General features: G+C 35.9%; 1 protein-coding gene across 2 annotated transcripts in view; it reads left to right on the plus strand.

The window, feature by feature from the left end:
• LARS2 (leucyl-tRNA synthetase 2, mitochondrial) overlaps positions 1-24,821 on the plus strand; it is a 79,934-nt gene that overhangs the window by 24,499 nt on the left and 30,614 nt on the right. For both annotated transcript variants that reach the window (XM_042816769.1, XM_042816771.1), the window contains exons 7-13: positions 3,625-3,768; positions 12,670-12,777; positions 13,728-13,887; positions 16,547-16,651; positions 19,556-19,671; positions 20,439-20,722; positions 23,964-24,062. In XM_042816769.1, the coding sequence (XP_042672703.1) occupies positions 3,625-3,768; positions 12,670-12,777; positions 13,728-13,887; positions 16,547-16,651; positions 19,556-19,671; positions 20,439-20,722; positions 23,964-24,062 (1,016 nt within the window). The remainder of the gene's footprint in view (positions 1-3,624; positions 3,769-12,669; positions 12,778-13,727; positions 13,888-16,546; positions 16,652-19,555; positions 19,672-20,438; positions 20,723-23,963; positions 24,063-24,821) is intronic.

Below are 24,821 nucleotides of genomic sequence, written 5' to 3' on the forward strand. Positions count from 1 at the left end.
ACAGAATTTTCTAGGTCTTAACTTCCCTCTCCTGAAGATGTAAAAGATAACAGGATCGTGAAGAGTCTCTTCAGCACTGAGATTGACTGCATTATAGTACTGTGATGCTGTCTCAGAACTGGTAGAATTGGAAAGGAGAATAGCACATTGTGTCTAACCGTCTAATTCCTGAGCCCTGTTTGTGACCTGTAACATATTACAGAAATACTAGATGCTGTAAGAATATCACAGCTGCTTTTCAGCTGGAAGTGCATTAATAAATTCTGGAGTTTATATTATTTTTATGAATGACATGAGATTATCTCCAAAGAGAATAATTCAGTTAACCTTTAAGCAGGAGGTGAAACAAAGGTGCTAAATTAGATCCTGAAGAATTATCTAGCCAAAGAAACTCGGTTCCAGAATACCTGAATGTGAACTACTGAGCTGCATCTAAACAAAGCTACAATTTAGTGAATGTTCTTAACCTAAAGCGGAAACTAATAAATTAGCTTTAAAGGTTCCACTGTATTTTATGGGAACCAGAAAATCCTACAGGATATAATAGAGGATATAATCTAGTTATGCTGCGAACCCAGAGATGGAGGTTGATGATGAAATGTTGGAAAGATGAGGTATTCCTGATCCATTTTTTCTATTTATGTCAACAGGATATATTCAGAGATCCTAAATGACAGCTAGTAAGAAGATTGAATGTTTGGTGTGTCGTAGCATGCAGAGTTTGGTTGTTTTGGTTCTTTTTGTTTGTTTTTGTTTGTTTGTTTTTGTTCTGTATTTTCCTTTACTTTTTTTTTTTTGTAATAAAAAAAGTTTTTTATCAAAAAGCTAGGATTTACATTTTTTTATCTATAGATATATATTTTTGAGGTGAATCTGAAAAGCTCAGGGCTTGCAGCTTCTTTAGAAGATACACAAAAGCAGTTTTTTGTGCAGGTTCCCGCTGTTGAGGGATTTTGGTGGTGTTTGAGTACCAGTGATTGCATGTGCTTTGAGGACTTAAATCAGCATCTGTCAACCTGTAGGAAATGTAATCTCTGAATAGAAACCGGTTGCTTTTTGGCAGAAAACAGATGGCAGAGGTATAGCCCATAACCCCTGGTCTCTTCAAGCTGTCACGTATCCTTGAAGCATACATCTATCGTGTCTCTTCAGCATACCTGCAATATACATTAGGCAGTACTTTTGCACAGCTTGAAGTCTCCTGCTTTACAATTTCTTTTAGGCATGAGGAGATAATTGATAGCCTTACTGTAGAGATAAGAATGATACGTGTCAAGTATTAGTGTGGTTAGCACTCCAGGAGTATGCATGCCTGGCAAAAAAATTTTCTGATTGGGAAACAGGTTTTGCGTGTCTGGGAGCTGGACTTAGTGAGAGCTAACAGTGCCTGTCTGGATGCTGCAGCTTCTGGAGACAGTGTGTCTTAATTCACCACAGCAAAATACTCTCCCTCCTACGGTACAGATCTGATCAATGTACTGTGGAGAGTATTGACTTCGCCAAGTGTGTCTCATTTCATTTGAGATGAATTGCTGTCTAGACTGTATTGATTATTTTGATTAGGTACCTGCAGTCTAGTACCATGGTCACCAAACCTGGAGATGATACTTATGCTGTCTGGGGTTCTGACATCTGAGGTTAGATGAGATGAATCCTGTCTTAAAAGCTTGTGACCTGATGTAGAGAGCAGATCTAAATAAGTTGTGTGAGATGTGCACTCTCACACTGTGCTCTCGTTGTATTGGTGAAATGTAGTTACTTCCTGAGCTACTGTTTGAGGCTGTTGTTTTCACAAGGTTGCCTCTGTGAAGTACAAGTAGGATCTAAGGATTTAATTTAATATCCAGGTTTTGAATATTAGTCAGAAGGCTCTGAGAGATGGAAGGACCAAAATGCAAGCCTAAAAGTTCATGGTAAGGCCATTCAGCTGTGCATTTCTTACGTATGTATTTGCTTTATGCTTTGGATTATCTCTCTAGATAAATTTTGCTATTATGAATCATGAGAATATGTCATGCTAAATAATTATACTTGCAAAAATCAGTTTGGTTAATTTCCAGAGTTTTCACAAGCTTACCTAGTGTCAAAACCAAAGCAGTATTTTTTTCAACTTCTAGTCATAACCAACTTAACACAAGGAAATGCTGATATTACCTCATGCAGCTGACATTTTATTACTTCCTGATGTTATTTTAACATAGCATGACATTTTTTAGATCTTTATAAATGATAGGATCCTAACTTTAAAGCCAACTTCACAATGTGTTGCATCATTACTGAAAAAAAGCTTGTGTTCTGAAAGTTAGAAAATAGGTCTACAATAGCAGAATGTATTGATCACTTATGATTTCCCAATAAACTTTTTGAAGGCTGTTGTAAAAACTGTATAATGTTATTGACAGGAAATAAGTGGAAGGTAGACAAATTCAAATTCCGGTGATATGCTGAATTCATTCAAGCTTGATTTGAAAATGAGTTCATTTTTATAAAAAAAAAAAAAAGAAAAGACTTTAATTCATTCTTTCATAATGAATTTTGTGTAAATGAGTGTAAGCTATACTGATAACAAAAATAGCAACATCGTTCCTCAGAAAGATAGGGTTTGTATACCTGTTTTTTCTTCTGTCCTCACCAAAATGTTTGTGAAGTGATTGTTGTATTTACTTTTTCTAAGAATGCCCAGCAGAACTGCAATTAAGCATTGTCAGTTTGGAAACTGACGTTTCAGAAGGTCGTCAGTAATGGATGAAACGTGAATAATACCAAAGCAGAGAATGTGCATAGGTTGAGATAGTAAGTTCTCCCAGTACCCAAAGAATGTAAACATTTTAAATAATGTGTAGTGTATTTCAGTGCTCTGGAGCTGGTGCTAATGCTTTTTATTTAAGCTGATTTAACTTTGATTTTGTTCGAATAGTAGGTAAAACTCGATTTAATAGACCATCACTTCTATCTGTTCATTTTTTCTAGTTAGTGTCTGTCATTGATGCTACGTCTGGAATGACTGTCAGTGCTCTGAGGGTTTTTGTGTGTGATTTTACACCCTTTATCATAAATGATCAGCTAATTTGTTCAGTATTGCTAGGGGAAGGTTTTGCTTTTACTCCCTCCCCACCATGTATGAATACAACACTAGTATTTATTTCACTTTAAATTTTCTTTAATACATTTGCATTGGTAACTGGTAAGAAAGATGATTGCAAAAGTAATTCACACAACTGACAAGAAATGTGTGGAAAATAACAGGTCTTTCACTTCAGTGTAATAGTTCTGTGTGACAGTCTCCTCTCATGTTGTATATCCTCAGTCATCTATCCCCTTCAGTCTCACTCTCAACACCTTTGGATTAGTGGTGGACAACTTTTAAGCATCAAACTTCAATTTGCAGTATTGGAAATTGGAATACTTAGCCATCAAACCAGGCAAATGCTGCAAACTGCTTTTTTCTTTTAAACATTCAAAATACGGTCGCTTGAGTCTGTATTGCTGATGCAAATGGGTGTTATGAAAGTGTAGAAAATAGGAACGCAAAAAATGTTTCTGGATAATCTTTCTGTTATCTAAAAAGTAAGATTCTGTTTTTGAAATAGCAGCTTAAAATATTTTTTCCTGAAATGATTTCAGGCCTTGGTGAATTGGGATCCAGTAGATCAAACCGTTCTAGCTAACGAACAGGTGGATGACAATGGCTGTTCGTGGCGCTCGGGAGCAAAAGTGGAACAGAAGTACCTCAAACAATGGTTCATTAAAACTACTGCGTATGCAAAGGTATGAGGATACTGATTTCGGAATTTGTGGTAGCATTTAAGGAGATGACTCTTTTCCCAGAAATATTTATTAAGCTGAATGTGGTCTTTTATGTCTACATGTTTCCATAATATGTAACTATATAATAACACATGTGATTTGTCCCTTTTCGTGTGTGTTTTTTGCTGTGAGCTGAAATCTGGACTGCAGCGTACAGCATATCTTCCACATCTGTGAGTTATTAAAAAGAAAGCGTCACCTTCCTCTTTTATCTGGATGAAATCTTTATGCCACTCAAGTGCTCTGTGTATTGGGACCTCAAATATAGATTGAGAAAATTATGTCCAATAAAATATTAAAAATTAATATTTAATAAAGCTCGTATTCAAGAGACCTAATTTCTACCATCTTTTAGGGAGTATGCATGTCAGGTCCATTCATAATCAAGAGAAAACCTTCGATGCTTTGATTCTCCATGTGCAAAAAGGATAGTTTGAGATGTACTTTTTCTGATTGTTCTGGCAGTAAGGAGGGAACATTTGCTGTATTTGAAGGAAAAATTGAACACGTCTGCACAATCACAAAATGATCACAAGGTTCTGAGCTCTTTATCAGTACTCTTGTTGTCAGATTTCATGATCACTGTCACGTTTCAGGGTCTGCCCCAACTTACTTTCTGCCTCAGTTTGAGGTTGGAAATTCTCCAGAGTTTCTATTCTAACAAATATATTTTTGTCTATTTCTCTATAGAGGTTATAGGAAGTAATGACTGATATTTCTGGGTTGTATCCCTGCTTGACCAAATTACCAGACTTTTATTTCCCACTGGGAGAGGTGAATCAGCCTTGAATTTCTACTAAAAAGAACCCAACCTTGAAGTGGAAACCCTTCAGTAACCTTAAAACACCTTTGGTTTACAGGATTATTACCTTCTGCTCATCCACCTTTCTCTAGGGAGGAGGATCTACCTTTTTGCTTTAGTCTCTAAGTTAAGAAATACAATTATAGGTAAGACATAAGCTTGGTAAACGATCAGGTCTCCCAAATTTCATTATCTAGTAAGTAAGCTTTACTGAAAGCTGAGGACCTTTTACATCCACAACCATTTACCTCCCTGCAAAAGATCTCATCTTGAGAGACTACTGTATGCCCTACCTACAAAAGAAGGAGGAGGGTTATGGTGCAAGAAATGCTCCTTAACATCTGATCATGAGTGAGAGCTGCTTCTATTTCTTATTTAGGGATAAATGTTTGGGTCAACCTCCACCAAACCTTTAATCATTAATACAGAGGACAGTGAATATTCTACAGATCTCTATAAAGCTTCCCAGAAGTTTGTGCTGTGCTTGATTAACATTCTGTAGCTGATACTAATAAGTCAATGAATTATGCCATACTGCTCCCAGCTCAAGTGCTTTGGCAAGCATTGCCTTCGTGTGCTCCTGCTTCTCAGTGCAATGACAGATGCTGCCAGTTACTAGCAGGTGGTTTGGATTTTCCTCTTCACTCACTTTTCCATTTTTTTTTGCTGTGGTCCTGGCAAACTTTAAACAGTCTCACTCTGTTTCTTTTGGCAAGGGTTTTGTACATTTGGTTGTTCAGGGGAGTTTTTTTTTTATCCAATAACTGACATTAGATGGGTTTCACAGCTCAGAAGATTAAGATAAAGAAATTTCATTTTTTATTACTTATTTTTTTTCTTTCAAGTTGCAAATGACTAGCTAATATGGTACATTGTGTCTTACCTTCTGAATGGCCTGTGAACTGCAAACTGGAGATTGCCCATGTGAGGAAGACGGTCTCTGAGCTATCACTGTCAAGATACTTCTGTCTCCTGGAGACAGTGTGTCCACACTGACATAACCAGGAAGCTTCACAGTAGCATCTCAAGAGAGAATGCCATATCACAGATTTTATATGCTACAACTTTGACTCCTCTATCTGAATATGTTGACTAATTATCCCCAGAACTCAACTTTCCGCACACTTATTCCTTACAGTAGTCACTCCAAGTACTTTTTAAGGCACTTTTATGTGACTAGTCCTTTTATGAGTCAAAGATACCTCTTTGACTCTAAGAAGCTAAACATTTTTAACACCTAAACGAATTTAGGATGATAACATTAGTGATGAGAATACCTTCACTTCTGAGGGGGGCAGTATTTGTTGTCTCTAGTTCCTGAAGGCACTCATCTGCGTAAAGTATTTACCTGGCTTACATCATGGATGAGAACTACTACCAGAACAACTTCCTTTTCTTTAATGTTCAGAAACTCTGGGTATATGGCCTCTAATCATAAATGAGTACAACAAATAGTTTTTGATCTTTACCTGAGAGTTTATCAATGAATAAAAGAAAAAGAAAATAAAAGAAAAAATTCTTTAGAAAAATAGCAGGTTCTTTATAGATATCACTTCCCTTTTTATTTCTTCAGTTGTTTGGAGCTCACAATTAATATGTATATAGTAACTTTCCTGCAGTTATTTTCAGGAACCTGAAGTGAGCCTTCATACTCCAGCATACTGCAATAGCAGAAGGTGTTTTTATACAAGCTGGCCTGAGATTATGATGATTACTTGTTGTACTTAATATGCCATGCTGCTGTAAGAGGGAAATCTGAGAGGACATTATAAAGATTATCTTTAATGGAACTAGTCATTTTCTATGGTTAATCTTTTTGTCTCAAAGAACAAAAAACAAAAACCAACACAGAAATAGAAATTCAGTTTTCCAGATCTTGTCTGGACTTGAGATCTTCATTTCTCATTTCTTTTTTTAATTGTTTGGTAGACCTCTGTGCATTTCTGCTTCTTTTCAGAGTGACCAGAAGGCTAAAGCAAAGTGGTTCCAGATTGATGATGTCCAAATCATTCTGATCTAAAGACCTACAATTTCTGTCAGTAGACTAGCCTCTAGATCTTTGAGCCATGCTGCCAGAATTCCTATCAGTACTCACCTGCCCCTGTATTTCCTATATCTCGCAGCTTGAACAAATTCATTGGCACAGCAAAGATTTGTTGTGTAAGATGTTCTTGGTATCTCTTTGTAAAGCTAATAATGTGGGGCTAAGTGGATCAGTGAGTTGTATCCACAGAAATTTCACTACTTTTTATTCTGAAATTTTAAAATGGGAGATGCAAAGAGATTAGCAGATAGCAATTTAATCCTTGCACCTTTGGGGGAAGATTTGTATTTCTTCTCTGTTAGTTACTTTTGGATTTGGACGGTTAGTAATTTTTTAGTGTGCACTGCTTTCCCCTTCCTCTTTCTCTAGTGATGCTTAATCTGGTTTTGGTACTCTGCTCACCTTTAGCTTGCACCTTCAGTGGTGACTACTATTCCTTTAGAAAAGCTTACAGAAATTTAGGACCAAATGCCAGAAAGCTCCACATTCCTTGACCTTTTCCTGCAGCAAGGCTCTCTGCAAATCACTTGTTTGTTCCAGAAGTTATCCCTGGGTTTTCTTTAACTTAACACAGTGAGACAGCACACTGAAAAATGCTTTATTTCTGCTGTGGCACCTTACCATATGGATTAGAGGAAAATACGAGTCTTTATACTGCAACCATTTTTTGTAGACAGGGATCCATTTAAAATATATTTAATGAGTCTGTTATTCTTTAGTTCTTCATGCAAATTACCAGCTAGCCATAATAACTGAATGATATGGATGCCTACAATTTATTTTCTATTTGGAGCATCCACAAATTATCTTGATGTAACTATACAACCTATTTATATTGCATATTGATGATCTTTCTAGTCATCTGTGTTTCTCTTTCACCCATTTGTCTTTCTGTTTTTTTTTTTTCTCTGTCTCCCAACTGTAACAAAAATAAATTCTGTGAACATTAGTCTTCATCTGCATGCTTTATTTACTACTCAGGTAGCAACAAGGCACTACTTGATCAGTGATGGGTGGTGAAATCATTTTCTGTGCTTGCAGTAGTCTGTGTTTAATTTATATGCACACAGTATCTTAGATTCCTGTTGCGTCCAAAGGAACCATCGTCAGTGGATTTGCTTTGAATTCTTTATTTTTTTCTGCACCTGTTCCTAGTCCTTCTTTGAAACAAAAAATGCAAACAGACAAAGCAGTGTTTAGTCACATAAGGTACCATTGGCAGTGTGGTGTTTTTTTTTTTAAAGGACAAAAGAACTGACCGTTCTTTAAACAGTCGGCAGGAAGTATTTTGGTTGCCTGAAGTTACAAAGTAATTGTGACCCATTTTTTAGAATAGACCTAAAAAGGTCTAGCAGCTCGGATGGATATTCAAAGGACCTTTTAATTGTCATTTTTCTTTTGACAGACTTCTTTGATAAAATCATAATGCCTTAACTGTGATGGCATTATTATTCAAATTGTTGTCTGTGCATTTAAGATGTTTTAAGCTAAAACATTTAGTTGCTATGGTTACCCAGCTGAATCTGTAGGCAGATTCATTGGAAAAATCGATCTGGAAATGTTAGCGTGTTCCCTGTGTTATTTGTAAATTGTTATTACTGTGATGGTGATTTCTTTAAAGCACAGGCAGCGTAGTCCACAAATCAGAGCTCGTAAGGGCAGTGTTTGCATTGCACCTGTTCTTCCAAAATTAGTTGCATACAATGCATGTTTTTGTATTTTACTGAAATTTCTGGATTTTTCAAAAGCAATTGAAAGAATTGAATGATTCAAATAACTAGAGAATACTAAAAATAAATGAAGTAGGAGAAACTGTGAAACTTCATGTTTTGCCTTCAATCTTCTCCCATTTTGCACCGCATGAAGATAGTTTAAATAATGGGGAAATAGACAATGCCTACAAATTTCTGTCTAAATTTTTACAGTTGCCATACAGCAGTCTTTTCTTCATTATTCAATTTGTGCAGGCCTGTAGAGACAAATCCTTCTCACTTTCTGTAAGTGTAAAACACCAGAAGATCTATTAGTTCTTTTCCAGCTTTTTTTTTTTTTCTGTTACCACTTCATCTGACAGCCTCTTTGGCCTGAATATAATCTGAATTTTTACATAATAGTCTTTTACTTGATTTTCTTGCTTTTTTTTTTTTTTCCTGTGTTATTAAAATGGTTACTTTTTTACCCTGTAATGAAACTGAAGTACTGCCTTTTAGAATGTTAAGAATATTGACAGTATTTTGCATTTCACAGTCAGAGGTAATGCCTCATCGTGATGAGGAGAACAGAAATGCTGGCTCCTTAGTTCTTCATGCTGGATGTGTGATTTTTCACTTCCTGTACTTGGAGTCTAGCTCATAGTTTTGTACTTCTAACAGAATGGGCTTGATAAAACTTGCTTTGAAACTCTTCCCCTTTAGTCATACTGAGAGCTCTCCTGGCCAGGGACCAAGAGCTCCATCTCTTAGTGCTTTGTTAATAAAGAAATGACACCTGTTTTGTTTGCTTGGCAAGACAGGAAAGTGTTCTGTGGATTTCTGGGCCAGGCTGTGTTTTCACTCTAGTACAAATGCAGCATATCACGCAGCGCTGCAGTAATACGAGTTTAATTTCCTTTTGGTGTGAGATTAATGCAAACAGTAAGAGCTAAGTACTACTAAGAATGATAGCAATTCTTTTAAAGAGCTTTTATATTTACAGAATCAGTTCTCTCTTTTTTTTCCCCCAAAGATACACCTTGTTGTGCTAGAAAGAGAATGTTTTCACTTAGGCATTGCTGCAGTGAGACTGAGAAGAACTGTAGAAGAGAATACTGGCTTTGTTTTTGGCATTTGGGATGTCGGTTATTTGCCTCAGCTACGTGTAGTCAAACCAGAGATGTTTGTTGACCGTGAATTATATAAGAGAGAAACTGCTGACAGTTCAGACAAGGAGGAAGGACTGGAATCACACATAGTTTCTGTGTTATTACTCCTTTATATATGTTTTCACCATACTTCACACTTGGAAGTGAGAGTTGAGAGTGACCTGTGACATTGCAGAGAGTAACGGCTGAAGGTAGAAAGAAAACAACCACCTAAAAAAACCCACCACCACCACCAACCAAAAAAAAAGCAGAACAAGAAGATTTAAAAGTACCAACAGAAGCTGTACCACATAATCCTAACTGGAACCTTGCAACAGAATGCAAAATAAAGTAGTGGGCATCTTAAATTTAATTTCCTGTACTTTAGTTAATATGTAGCATTTTATTAAATGATTCTGTGTGATCTTTAGTTTATATTTGGATATTCTTTTGGGAACTTGGTCAAATGAAGTGAATAATTTTGTTTTAATCCAGACATCTTTAATTTTTTTTTTTTAACTTTTCCTTAGAAAAATGCTTCTGCTTTTAATTTTAATTTTGTTTGGTAAAAGACAGTTTTGTTTTGCTATTTAATTAAATGCCTTTGAAATTAAGCCTTTTATGACATTTTTTAGTCATTGTTTAAGAAGCTTCAGTTAAGAAGCAAATTTGTGAAACTTCATTAGAATGAATTCACTGAAAGCATAGTAAATTTTTAGCTTTAAACTTTATATCTAATGTTTCATTTTATTGCATTTATTACCACAGAGAAGCTGGAATACTGTTACCCAGTATGAAATTAACGGAAGGCATTTCCCAGGGTTAGAAAGTGAATTTTTTAGGTGCTGATCAGAATTCACCCGTTTTGAGCTACAAGCAGGGGAACTTTTAGGAAATGAGTTTCTCTTGGGAAATCGTAAAACATTTCTATTGTTTGGTTTAATGTTTTCTCTTTTGTCTGAAGATTGCTAAACAACTAGAAGTTGTTTCTTAATATATCTTGAATTGACCAACCAGTGGGGTGTGTGAAATAGGTTATCTGCATTCAGACTTTCATCTTATAGCTACACCACAATTTTCTAGTTGCTTAGAAAGAGTAAAACAGTCCTGTGGAGCATTAGTTTGTTTTCAGCTTCTTCAGTACCTAAGTCAGTCTTTCTTGAAGATGTAGGAACCTTGAAGAACAGAAATGCATTATGAAGAGAACAATTGGGCTCAGGCAAACTATAGCCTATAGCTTCTAATCAAGCCTGCTAAAATGGAGTTAAAATGGTTAACACAGTGGTATTAAGGATCTTGATGTAAGAATCCTACAGTGAAAAATCCAGGCGATTTTTCTGGCAAATAATGATAAGCCATACAGCTTCAGTAGAGCACATGCACACTTCAGCATATCTGCCAGCAAAAATGGATATCCTTCCTAATCTACATTTCAAGTAGAGATTTTGTAAAAATCTGCTTAGTGTGTCCAACCAGTTCTGTGTATTGGCCCAATTTCATACTTTCTAAATTGCATAAAGTTCTTCTGAAGAATGTCTCCAAGTATACTGTGTATAACCAGATATTTCTTGTTGTTTGGTAGATATATTTCTACATGGATTATTCACAGCAAATACATCTCAGTTGTCTCTGGAACCTTGAAATTAATGAGAATAAGGAGATTTGGGCAATCTCTGTGATTCAGTACACTTGCAATTGTGAACTAAAGCTCATTAAGGTTACAGTATGATTAAAAACCTTCCAAAACTTTACCGTACTTTTATTTATAAACCATCAGAGAAGGAATTTGACTCTTAAGGATGTGGAAAGCTATATTAATCCAGAATGATGTAATAGTATGTTTTATGAAGCATATGTCCTTTATTTTACTTTGAGCGATGGGTATACAACAGAGTATTAACAAGAATGCAATCCTTTTAACATCTTTTATGCATCTCATTTTACTAATACGAGTATATTCTCTAATTATCCTCCTTCCAACAATTTAATTTGAGCAGCATGTTGTACGTAGCGTGCACCTTTGTGGTTTGCTAGCAGTTAATGAGATAACAAAGAGCATGTGTGTTAGATGTTGGAGCCGCAGCTAATGAAAAAATTCCTCAACATATTGCCTTATTCTGAGATTTTAACTATAATTGTTCAACATATCTACCATCTGTCCTAGTGACTCATGCCTCTGGCTGTACTTCTGCCAAAGGAAAGATTTGGGACATTTATGGAGTATTCATAACAAAAATTTCAAGTGCTTTGAAGTGAAAATTGAGATGAACTTTAAGTTATCCAACCCTTTGTACTTCTTCTTTAATTTTCTGTAGACTTCTTTTCCTAAAAACATATTGGCTCAAATTCTTTAGGCAAGTCCTAGTTAGAGTAGTTCATTACGCTTCCATACCATATATTAGAAAGCTCATGAATGTATGGATCTGTCTCTTGCTGAGTGCAGGTGGTCACAGACTTTACAGGTCTGGCTGTGGGACATTCTAGCTAACAAAGGGGCCAACTTTTTTTTTTTTCTGCTTTTTATTTCAAAGCTGTTCTAATGTAGTCATATTTTGAACATGATGTAAATCCTTATTATTATGGTTTGATTTCTTCTCAATACCAACATCACATCATCCTGAAGATCCTCCTCAGTTTTAGAGCCTATTGTGCTCAAGGAAAGATGAGTAAAAATGTTTAAAAGTGGATAGGCAGCTGGAAAATGTCTTGCCATTTTCAAGCTCTGACTTAAAATGTTAGGACGTATAAAAGTCTTTTTTCTGATTGCCATCTCCAAACTGTTGTCTTGAACGACTAATCCATTTGTAGCCATTATACCTGCAAGCACGTATCTTATTTATCTGCAGTTGTGTTGAGCTAATTAGGTTGCTCACAGCTTTTACAATTTACACCCATTAGGAATATTTTCTGTGTCTATTTTCACTCTGGGGTTCTGTGTTTGAGGTTCAGTCTGTTCAAAATTATGTGTTCTTTCAGTAACAATAGGATATCTGTTGTACACGTTGTACCTCTGTTAATTTTTCTCTGAGAGAGATTAATTTGAGTCAGTACAAAAATATCTTCTCCCGTCTTCTACCATCACTGTATTGTTTTTCTGTTAGTTATAGTTAAACCCATAGTCTTAATTTGCATGCTTGTAAGAGCTGAACATTGTATTTTTTTCTTTTATTGCATCAGGCTATGTTTGATGCTTTGTCTGACCTCCCTGAGTGGTATGGTATAAAAGAAATGCAAGCAAATTGGATAGGTGACTGTGTTGGATGCTCTATTGACTTCTTGCTGAAGGTGAGTCAGAAATTTCAATACTGCAAGCTTGGCTATATTGAATGCAACCCCAGAAATGCACGATGGGATGGATTTTCAGATATAAAAACCTTGAAACTTACAAAAGGATAATATTATATGTTCATGCCCAGACCTGCACTGATTCTTGAAGAACATTGTTTGTTGAAGTGATATTTCTTGTTGTCCTGCTTAGGAAAGCATTTGTGTATTCAGCTGAAAAATTGGTTGAAAATTGTCTGTATTAGTACAGAAATACATGCCAGCTACTAAGTTATATTTTTATTATTTCTGAAAATATGTATCAATACCTGCTGTAGAAGAATCTCCTTCTGAGGCCGCCATACACTCCACAGTTAATTCACATGGAACATATCAGTGTAGTGACTTTTAAGCAGCCCTCGGGGTTTATCGCTCACATTCTATGTCCAGTTGCTTTAATGCAGTGCCACCTTTTCCAGCTTTTATAAATCTTTTCCTGTACAAGTTGCAACATGGACTTCATCAAAGAAGTGTGGTAGAAAGCATAGAAGCTGAGAAAGTCTAAAATTCTCTTTAAGTTTCGGAAGCAGCATCTCATTTAGGTGAGCTTGGCTATTGCCATTTGTCAGAAACAGGGGCTGTACATTAAAAGTGAATAGAAACACTTAACCAGGGGTTGAATCTGGCTCAATAGTACAGTGAAATATTACACATGATTTTACAATATTTATTTTACTTATATTTAAATAAATTAGAAACAACATTCTCATTCTTAGAAGTGAATTTTGTCAGAATTTAATCCTGGAAACACCATGTAGTAGGAATGTGTCTGGCTTTGGTATTTAGAATTGCATATTTCTTTCTGTAGGGTGTTGTAAATCAGTTAATCGCAGAAGTAGGAAGGGAAATTTAAAACCACTGTACTTCTAATGGAGAAGAAAACATCCAGGACATTTTTGGTTCTTTTTCAGGTTAATGGTGAAGTATCAGGAGAGAAGCTGGCTGCTTACACCTACACTCCTGAAGCCATTTATGGAGCTTCCCATTTATATATCTTACCAAGTCATAGACTGCTGCATGGAAACAGCAGTCTGAAGGAAGTCTTTCAGAGGGAGTTCATCCCAGGGAAAGGTGATATTTTTCTCATTCTGCACCTTGTTACATAAGAGTATCAGTCTTAGAGAATGATCTTCAGAAAATGTGAGTCCAGCTGAGTATAAACTGTTCCTGTTGAGAGGGAACATTTCCTTTTGATCTTTTGTACATGTCAGATAGTATCAAAAGCCTCTCTTGACTTCAGATATGGTAACAGTAGCTATGCTTGAATTCTTACTCTTTATAATGTCTGTAAAACTTCACAGTATAAAAGTAACAGAAGAGATTCTTGTTTCTTCACATAATGGAAGTGAATAGTCAGAATCTGACCATGTGAGCACATTGCAAATCTCACTGCTGTACAGTAATTTGTCATTAGCACAGACTGGAACCAGCTCTTGCACAAGCAATGATCTCTTCCCTGCATAGAGAATATATAGAGGACTTCAGATGATTAGTGTGTAGCAAAGTGGATCACTAATATATAGCAAAGTAATACTGTGCTCTAGAGATCCACATTTAATACAAGATTTCCAATTCAGTAAATTCAGAGCAGCCCCATAGTAGGTCCTGGTGTACAAATACAATCAAGTGGTAATTCTTTTCACTAATTAGTTTTAATTGGTCTCCTGAATGTGGTAATTCTTTTTATTAATCAGTGTTAATTGGTTTCCTGTATGTTCCTACCTTATACTCTGTACTCAGCATCCTTGGCCTGCTATGCTTTATTATTTGAAAAACCTGAAATTTATAAGAGTTACCTCAGCTGAGGTAATCTTGCTTTCTTTCCCTTTTGTTGCTATCTTGCCCTTTCTTTCTTGACTGTACGTTCTCATTTAATCAATTAGAATGATATGTTTTTGTGTTTTCTAGGTGAGAAAAAAAGGATGTAATATGCCAAACTTACTTAAGGTTCTTATAGTTGTGCTCTTGGAATATAGCTTTGTATTTTATTAGAGCTATCCTTCTCTATTACGTGAAGACAATTATCATTTAAATAGAAGTGAGCAACCAGTTTTCAGAAATTCATTTTTTAGCCAAGAAAAATATATTTTAACCTTAGAATGTGGTAAGTCTCCTAGTTTTACCAGTGTGAGGTGTCTGAAATAAAGACATGACCCTTATATTTTTCATTAGCTCGTTATAATACCAAACATACATTCTTTTACATTTGTAACTAGTTTCATTCCTTTACTGCTATAGTACTAAAGATGAGAGCAGGTGAGTAGAAGAAAGAACATCTTTGTAAACTGGAGAATCATTATTTTGGGTTCCAGCATAAAATCGAAATTATTGCTGTGTGGGAGAGAGAAGTTATTTTTAAAAGCAGACTGCCCTACCCACTCTGCTTCCTGTTCATGATGCTTTTTGTTTTTAAAAAGAGAAAGTACTTCTGTACATTTTTTTTAAGCAAAGCAGGAAAGCTAAGTGCAATGATTTGAACATAAGAAATTTTGTCTAGAATATGAATATCCTAGAGACATGAAAAATTAAAAACCAGTAGTCAAAGTAACTATTTTGTTTGTGTTAAAAAGGCAGTTGAGATATAGTAAGCCTGTTCTGTAAAGTACTGTTATTTTATTTCAAACAGACTTTGTACGTAGCAGTACAAGCCTCGGACTTTCTTTGGTTTTCCACAAAGATAGGTGAACGAAAACTCTATAATGGTCTGTATTTTTGTTATCACGTTGAGTCAGATCCCTGAAGCAGCAATTTTGTACCTCATTCCTGCAAAATAAGAATTAATTTCATCTATTGTATGCAAATCTCTAAAATTAGATCTTAGAAGTGAGGCCTTCTATACTTTCACTGACCACTAAAAGTCCTGAGACCCTGTTTACCAGGAGCAGGCGTATTGTGACACAGAGCCTCTGGTTTTCTTTGCTGTTGCATATCATGATGTGCAATTGTTAACACACGACTGAGTTTAAAAAGCATTGGCTCTTTACATATTAGTTTGGGATCTGCTTTCAGCTGTAGAGGCACTATAATTTGTGTCCAAATTGAGATCTCGGTTTTGAGTCCCCCCAATTTAGGCTATTCAGATTAGATTTTATTCTTAAGGCCAGCAAAGAAACACAATGTCAGTTTAGCTTATCACTGTTCTCACCTTTCATTCTCCTTCTCTGTCTTCTCCTTCCCTATAGACATTTGATTCCAAGATGTTCATATAAGCCTACCTCTAATATCGGTGTGAATATTCTGTTTTGAAATCAGTGAGTTATTTAGGTTTTCATCTTACATTGGTCACTGCTGTGTAGAAGAGCAAGTCATAAGCATATCTGTGCTCCCCATCTGTATCAGCTGAATAAGTGAATAGTTTTGCTGAATTTTGAAATGATACTCATGACTCTGCAATTCACAACTTAGTAAATTCTTACGACTTTGAAGCAAACCTGCATTTCGGTCAAGGACTTGGGTGTTTTGTTTTGTTTTTTGTTTTTTTAATTTCAGCCCAAATCTCAGTTAGCTTTTTATTCAGATTCAGATGTTTGGTATGTTTTCTAGTCATGAAAATGTATCAATTAGTGAAGATTTTATTATCTTTTTAGAAATGCATGAGGTTTTTTATTTTCTTCTTTTAAAAATTAATAATGTAGATTTTTTTGTATAAAATAAGCCGAGTTTTAATAGTAAGTAATGTTCTTAGCATATCTTCTGCCATATGTTACTTACCATGATCATTTGTTTTCAGACTCGCTTACTTCTGTGACAGCTGTGAACTTGCTTACCAATCAAGAGATCCCTGTAGTAATCTCAGCAAAAACAAGTTTTGAGAATTATCTTGATACTAAAATAGGTATGCAACAATTACTGTGTGACTGGAATACAACAGCTTTCAACTTTCTGTGTTGGAGCACCAAATGCTTCTGTGATAAATCTTTGGACACGGTGATTCTCCTATGGACTTTGGAACTCTGTTCTTCAATAATGAAGAAGGATGGGTAAAGTAGCTATGTAGAATCTGTCTGGGAGAGTGATATGCAAGATGATATATTTTAATGGAATATCATAAAATTAGTTCATTTAATGAACTAAATTTAGGGATCTGTATATCGTTGGAGGGCTGATTACTTATAGGACACGTGTATTTGATTCTCACCATTCTTAATCAAAACATAACTGTACCATTGTTTGACATAAATATTGTCCAAACAACCCAGATTATTCCCTTTAAAAAAAAAAAATTGTCATGCATTTATGTAAATTACATGAATATTTAAAGAGAAATGTTTCAAAGAGAGTTCGCCCAATAAGCATACAAAAGTTCCAAGTTTGAGCTGTATCTGACAGTATTTGTGTTGAGATCAGAAGAAGAGTTCAGAATAGGTTAGAATTCCGTTCAGGTAGTCCTGAGTCCTTAGGCCCTTTCTCTAAAGGAGCTATTCCCATAACTTTAGACCCTTATTTAAGACTGGGATTCCTTCTGTAGACAGAGAAAGAAAGGCATTGGTAGAGGATAATCTGAATTTACTGAAATAGTCTTCTCAGAGTTGCCCTATGAAGCAGCTACTTTTACTCCTTTCCTGCACAGGAAGTCTAGTACTTCAATCTAGACAAGTAAGTACATGTGATTAGATGACATCAGTTCTAAGTAAAAATATTGAAATTGCACTAAGTTTTACTTATGTCCGTTTTAATCTGCAAGGTTTATCTTGAACAACAGTGGACACCAAGCTTTGCTCTGACTGTTTGGTTTTTGCTCCTCCTCATTACACTACCTTCCTAATTCCTTAACTCTCCTTTGTTGCCTCCTTGTGGTTGTTACTTCTGCCCTGGTTCTACTACTCTTATTTCCTTTACACTACTGCCAGTGTTGGCTTTTGTGGCACATCAGCTGAACCAGCTGACTGTGGAGAACCACTTAGGTGTCTATGCCATGCCACTAAGTGTTTTACTGGGAACGTTGTGCAAAAGTGTCCTGGATGACCCTCACAAGGCCGATGGAAATCCATCCACTTGGGCTGTATACCTTCCTTATAATATGTCCACATCTTTCACTTTAGGAGTTAATCTGTTTTTGAAAACTGGAACCTTCCCTTGCGTATGAGAAGCAAAACAGTTGAGGTACCTAATCTTATTTTTCTGTAAAGGCTTCCAGCTTGTTCACAGGCATGTACTCTGGCCTTATGTCTGTTGGAAACAGACCAGATCTTTGCAGGAAGTTCTGGATGCCAGCTATTGAGCTTTGTGAAGGTACATTAATGCATCATCATTTCAGCAGAAGGAACACCAAAAAGAGGGATATCCTTATTTCCACTTGTAGAGCATATTGTGACGCCAGCTGTTGCAGGCTGCAGGGCTCTTTGTCAGATTAGGATACACAGATTGTGCTGTATCAGAGCCTTTAAATTGCTGGAGCTTATTTCTGCGGAAAAGATTAAGTAGTGATTTTGTCTTTTGTTAGTTAGGGAGTTACATGCCATAGGGGAGCTTTGTTTGGTTTTCTTGAGTTTTGTGCTTCCAAATTCCTGTGTATTAACAGAGTTTATGTATTTGGAAATTTACCATAGCAAACATTTCACTGCCTAAAGAAAGATGCTTGATAAACTGGTTTTTAATCAAGTAGCTTGTATGTTTATAATTCTAATGTGTTTAGCAGTATCTTGAGAGTTGTTACAGTTTTCACCAACCTGATGTTTGCACTGGATTGTTAGAATAAGCTTCTTTGTCTTTTAAAGATGACAACAGTTGGGCAAGATTCTTGAAAACATTAAGTGAATTATCACCAAATTCAAAGGGAAAAGATATTCAGAAAAATATATTTCTATTTGGAAATAATACATCTGACACTAACACATCTATTCTGAAATAATATTGAAATAATGAAGTTAAGACATTTCTTAACTCACTCTGAAAGACAGTCCTCCAAAGTAGAAAAAAATATAGATTTTAAAATACCTGCAGCAAAATCGGAGGAAAGATGTCCTCATCAATCAATATGAGTGAGAAATATTTAAAGATAATATGTCATTTTGTGATGCTGGTGAATTACTATAATAAAAAGAAGTGAGTTAAGGAAACGTGTATTCAAGATGTGTGGCCAACCTGAATAATGAGATGTGAAAAGAAATTAAACATCAGGTGCTTTCAATGCAGTGACTGCTAGGACTTCATTTGATGACAGGAAGTGCTCTCACGAGCTATATTCTCAATAGAAATTTGGTGTTATTCAAATTGTTTTATTGAGAGTATCGACAAATCATCTGGTTTCTTAGTGGGTTCAAAGATAATAATGTTAGAGACAATTGATTTCTGGTAAATTTTAATACCATACTGCAGAAGGAAGACATTTACTATTAAAAGAAGAGGAATGTTTAACCTGTTTAGTGTCTGTCATTTTAGCAAATTGAATTCAAATTTATATTATTGAAATACATTTTTGTTGTATCTAGCAAATATAATTGTTTAAAATGTATTATTTGACTAAATTGTATTGCTTTATTTTTAGCCTCTTTCTGAACTATATAATTTTCAGCCTGCTCGGAGATAGGACATTGATTAACATTTGAAATACTGAGAAAATGTGTCTATAATGATTGCTGCTTGAACTTTACTGCTTAAAACATTTTTACTGTTCTTACATTTTCAATGTAAGCAAACATAAATCATTGTAAGGAGAGTTTCATAGAGATAAAATGTTTTATCATCAAACTGATGATTGATATCCCTGTTAGTCAATTCCAGGTATTTTTTTCCCTAGGGATTCCTAGTACTAGTGCAGAAGATGCTGCAGTAGCAAAGAATCTGAGCATTTCTTTCACTGAGGTCATTGAAAAACTGCCAAATGGTTTGGAGAAAGTCATTAATTCTGGGCAGGTGAGTATACAAGTTTGGAATTCTTGCCAACTTATATTATCAGTATAAACTGTTTTCTTAAATGTGCCAAATACTGCACGATTAAAGAGGTTTCTACTTCGTAAGGCTCAAGGTAGATGTATGCTATCAGATTTCTAAGAAGAATTTAGTCATACAATCACAGAATAGTTTGAATTTGAATGGACCTTAAAGACCATCCAGTTCCAATCCTCCTGCCGTGGGCAGCTATGCCATAGAGTAGACCAAGTTGGAAAGATGCATTTGGTAGAATATGAACTTTGTGTCTATTGTTTGATAAAAGGTAGGGTCTAAATGTTTAGGATGTGTTTGCAAGTAATAAATACAATAATCCAAAATGAGCACAGAAAAGTGGTTTACTGTTCGCATTTCCTCAAACTACGCCTTGTGTTGGTGAACCTCTGGAAGTTTCAACATAAAGCAGTTGATTAAAATATCAGCAGTAAATGTAGTTATGTGTATAACATATAAATGTATTTTATCTGTAAAGGCTGAAGAGGTCTTTCTAAGCACTGTTCTATTCAGACTGTCAAGATTATCAAGCAAGAGACTTTAAGTTAAGTAGCTGGTATGTGAATAGTCTCTTGGATAGGAGGTTATTAAGAAATTAGAAGGGGGACATTCATGTGAGGTTCGTAAACATTTATTTTTCTGAAATTACTTTTGTGAAATTTTGTCTATTCCTGCATTTTCACTGATAAAATGTACGATTTTTTCCATGTTCTTCTGTTTCTCCTTTTTCTCATCAGTTCACAGGCATGACTCGACAAGATGCTTTAAAAGCTCTTACCCAGCAGGCCAAAAATAAAGGAATAGGTGGAGACCTAATGAGTGACAAATTAAGGGACTGGTTAATATCTCGACAGCGGTACTGGGGAACACCTATTCCTGTCATCCACTGCCAAAAATGTGGCACTGTTCCAGTGCCTTATGAAGACTTACCTGTGGTGCTGCCCAATGTAACCACTTTTACAGGGAAGGGAGCGTCGCCTTTAGAAACTGTTCCAGAATGGGTGAACTGTGCTTGTCCAAGGTGAGAGAATGCTGCATGTACTGCAGGCTGGGAGAGATCACTTTATACTTGCATGTTTCACGTGCTCTTTCTGTGTGTGTTCACAACTTAGCACTCACACAGAATACTGTTCCAGAAGTACAGTTTATCTGACCCAGTGTTGTTGTTTTTTCATCTTTCATACTCTGTAAAACTCTGTATTTGCAACAGACACCACTGGTACTTCTTTATAAGCAAGCTGAAACAAACCTCACTCTTCTTATTTGGAAGAAAGGAAACAGGGAAAACAATTATTTTGTCCATGCCCTCAATTTCTTGACAGTATCTCTCACTTCACTTACTGCAAGAATTTCCATTATCTTTCACCAGCAGAGCTCATATACAGCTTGTGGTGTTTATTTAATTGTTTCCTTTTGGTAAGGGAACTAACATCATATATTATTACTAAGAAAATGAATACCTTATCAGCTATATAATTCTTTACCACAGAGGATCGCGTTCACTGTATGTTACAGATGACAGCATGTAATTGACATCGAAGGAGATATTATGTGCATCTTGTCTGTGTTGTAATATTTATTTGTAATAGCACAACTGTAAAGGAAATGAAACAGATCAAATTAAGTAGCAAGAAATATGTCGTGAAAATCAGATGACTGATCTTGAGGCCTATGTAAATGCTGTGTCCTTTGAGATGAGTCTATATGTTCTGCTGGAGGAACTTCTAGAATATGCGTTACTCCAGAGAAGTTTTTCACCAGCAGTGTAATGCAATATTACTGCTCACAGACTGACCAAATGGAAAGTACCTTGTCAGTCTGCCAGGCAAGAGGACCAGACATAAATGGCCGTAGGGCTCTCATTGATAATGCAGCAGTTTCACAACATCTCACTTCAACACTTGCAGGGTAGAATGTTGATATGGTTTTCATTACTAACTAGGTAGCTTAGGCAAAGCAGCTCTGTGGTTCTCTGGAAATGTGTATTTTGACCTTTGGTGTTAACAAGTGTTTTAAGTCAAACGTGTTTATTTTCATGTTTCTGCACAGAGCATTTCTTCTCAGATACGCCTCTTTAATAAAATTTCATATAGTAACCTATTTTAAAGTGTGACTCTTGCAGGAAAGTCTTACTAAACAAGATACTCAGGTTTAGTCAAGTCCCCAGGAATGCACAGGTCTAAAATCCCCAATTTTATCTAAATTTTTTTCTTGATCTAATTGAAAGTTATTGTCTATGCTCCTGGCTTCTTTCTGTGCTCAATTCAGGTATTATTTTATTGCTGACTTTGCAACAGTGTCAGTTTGATGTATAGCAAATCTTTACTGCCTCTGTATAGTTATTGTGGCCACCCTACCTTCAGGCAAATAATCAAGGGCTTTTGTTTAGTTGGAAATCATGATGTAGAGGATCAGTTTCTCAGCTTAGAATGTGGTGGTTTACTGAAATTAAGTTCTAACTTTTGTTTAGCTTTGTATTTTTACATAACTGACAGCTGTCTTCAGTATCGATCATCCATTTGTGTCTGCTGCAGTTTCAGATCCTTCGATCTATTGCCTTTGTGTGCACAGTTTTCCGTACCTTCTGTTTTCCCTTGCTCTGAGATTTTATGTCATCCCTTCCTTTAGTCCTTCTCTCCACTAATAAGATCTTTTGTCATTAATTGCATTTAATACCTCAAATTAATACAGAAAGCAAGATGGAAAAATAGGAGTCTGCGAGTAGTCACATCTAAGTTACAATAATGTAAGCAATTACAAATGGAAAGAAATGTCTAAGTTATTCATTGTTACACAAGTTCAGGTAATTGTGTTAGTTGTCTGAAGATCACCTAATCTGATTACACTGCTGTGCCTGTTGTTTGAATTCTGAAAGATGCCCATGCTGCTTCTGTGTTGACGAGCCATTTAGAGTACGAGCAACAGCAGAGACAGCAGAGGCATGAGACAGATACAGTTGTGATTCAATTACTGTAAAGTATTCTTGATTTTGACTGACAAGCCCGGCTGCTTCCAGTCTTATTTTATGTTGGAGAAGTCCCTGCTCATATGTACAATTTAATAAAAGGGCTATTCTATATTAAAAAGTAAAATTATTTTGCTGCATTGTTCCTGTTTAAAGAAAATCTTACTGATAGAGATGGATGTGAGGCAGAGAAAGGGGAGGAAATTACTGAAGGATGATAGTCTCATCAACTTGCCCCGACAAGCAAAGCTAAGTATCAAGCAGAAAGGGAGATACAAGTTGCTGCAAAAACATAAAGCTTGATGATTTTGACTAAAGATGCAGCTGGAAAAATTAATTAAATAGAAACAGCTCATTTATTATGCATATCTATTCTGTTAAATTTGCATGCATTTATAAAATGTATGCAATATGCATAATAAATACCTATGTGGCTATATGTAACAAACGTATACAAGTTTGCCATGGGCTGCAAAATTTTGTTTTAGAGGAATCTCATTCTTTTAGCATTACAAGCTGTAAAGAGAGATCATTTGCAACAAATGAAAATTAAATGTGATGATTGATGATTATCGACTCCTACAAACAAATTATTTGTTTGGGAGAAATTATAGGAAAATTACCTGAGCTTCTAGAATATCTTTTAGAACTATTTCTCACTGCTGTCAGTATAACTTCTTGCAAAATAATTTAAAAAAAAAAAAAAAAAAAAGATTATTATGAATTTAAATGTGCTACACGTTCTAGAACAGATTTGATGCATCTCAGTGAAAGTTGAAATTGAATTAAGTTATTCTATTTTTTCCTGGAGATTACGAATGGAATCTGAAAAAAACCTTTTGTAAAAACAATCACCCGCTCCTTCTGCTGATTGCTTTTCACATGGTTTGTCTGCTGGTGCTTAACTAGTGAGACGTATATTCAATTACACATTAACCCTATGGCAAAACATTCTTGTCTTTGCTGTAAGACTTGCTTTTTTTTAATAACTTTTCTTAAAAAAAATTACAGGAATATGTGATTGAGAAGACATTCATGTGCTGTACAGTCTGCTATTGCTTCATCTTACAGCTGCTCAGGCTTTTGTTTTGCATTTTGTTTTGTCTGGGAGGGAAGGGGAAGGAGAGTGTGCACCTCTTCCTTACATTGAAGTTTTTCTGAACATATCACTCTTCAAGCTGTTCAGACTCTTCCAGTTTTAAAAATGAATTTCTCCATGACCATCCCATATGTGTTTATTCTGGTGACAAGGTTGACGCTTTTTTAACAATAGCTGCTGTCTTTCTTTCCTGCTCAGATGTAAGGCAGAAGCTAGGAGAGAAACTGATACCATGGATACATTTGTGGATTCTGCTTGGTATTACCTGAGATACACAGACCCTCACAACACTGACAGGTAAGGCGTCCAGATACAGAGCTGCCTGGTGGGCAAGCCTGACTTACTGAATAGAAGAGCAGAAATAGGCCGGATCCACTGGCACTTCTATCTTAACTGCCATTGCAGAAATCAGTTTAAACCTGTGCGGTAACCTGAGTAAGCTGATTTTTTGTCTGCTCTATGGCCTGAGGAAAACAAAGGGTTGAGTAGGGATTGCTTCAAAACTCTGGTATTTGGTTGTTCCTATGCCAGGAGATCTACGAAAGCAGTATGTGTAGACACAGCTTGTGTAAGTGCAGGATGAAAGGGCTTTTTGAGCCAGGGTATAGTGGAAGTGTTCAGCTAAGGAGCTAAAGATGGTTGTCAGAGGAGGATGCTATCAAGAGTGACAGCCTACCACAACTCTGAGACTGTGGTAAGTTGCTTTGAGCCTGTCCTCCACAGTAGTATACAGTAGTATTCTGGTGTGTAGACAGGTAGTTCTTTTCCACTGGGAGGAGGAGGGATAGTGTGGTGTAACTTCCAGCTGCCAAGAATGACACCTTAATGGTCACCTTAATTCCTTTCTTTTAGAGCTCCAGTAAGTCTTGCTGCTTTGTCATGCATACAGCCAGAGTGAGGTGGTATAAGAGGAAGCTTCTGTTGTCTGTTACTTTGACTAAATGCATAATTAATAAAAAGAAATTTTTCATGTTCTGTGTATTAGAGAATGCAGAGTGGACACCGTGGGAAGATAGATGTAGTTATTTAGCCATTTATCTGCTTCATACAGTCTGT

The sequence above is a fragment of the Centrocercus urophasianus genome, unplaced genomic scaffold (assembly GCF_019232065.1).
Source record: "Centrocercus urophasianus isolate 14NV4802_14NV808 unplaced genomic scaffold, USGS_Curo_1.0 seq_16, whole genome shotgun sequence".
Lineage (NCBI taxonomy): Eukaryota > Metazoa > Chordata > Aves > Galliformes > Phasianidae > Centrocercus > Centrocercus urophasianus.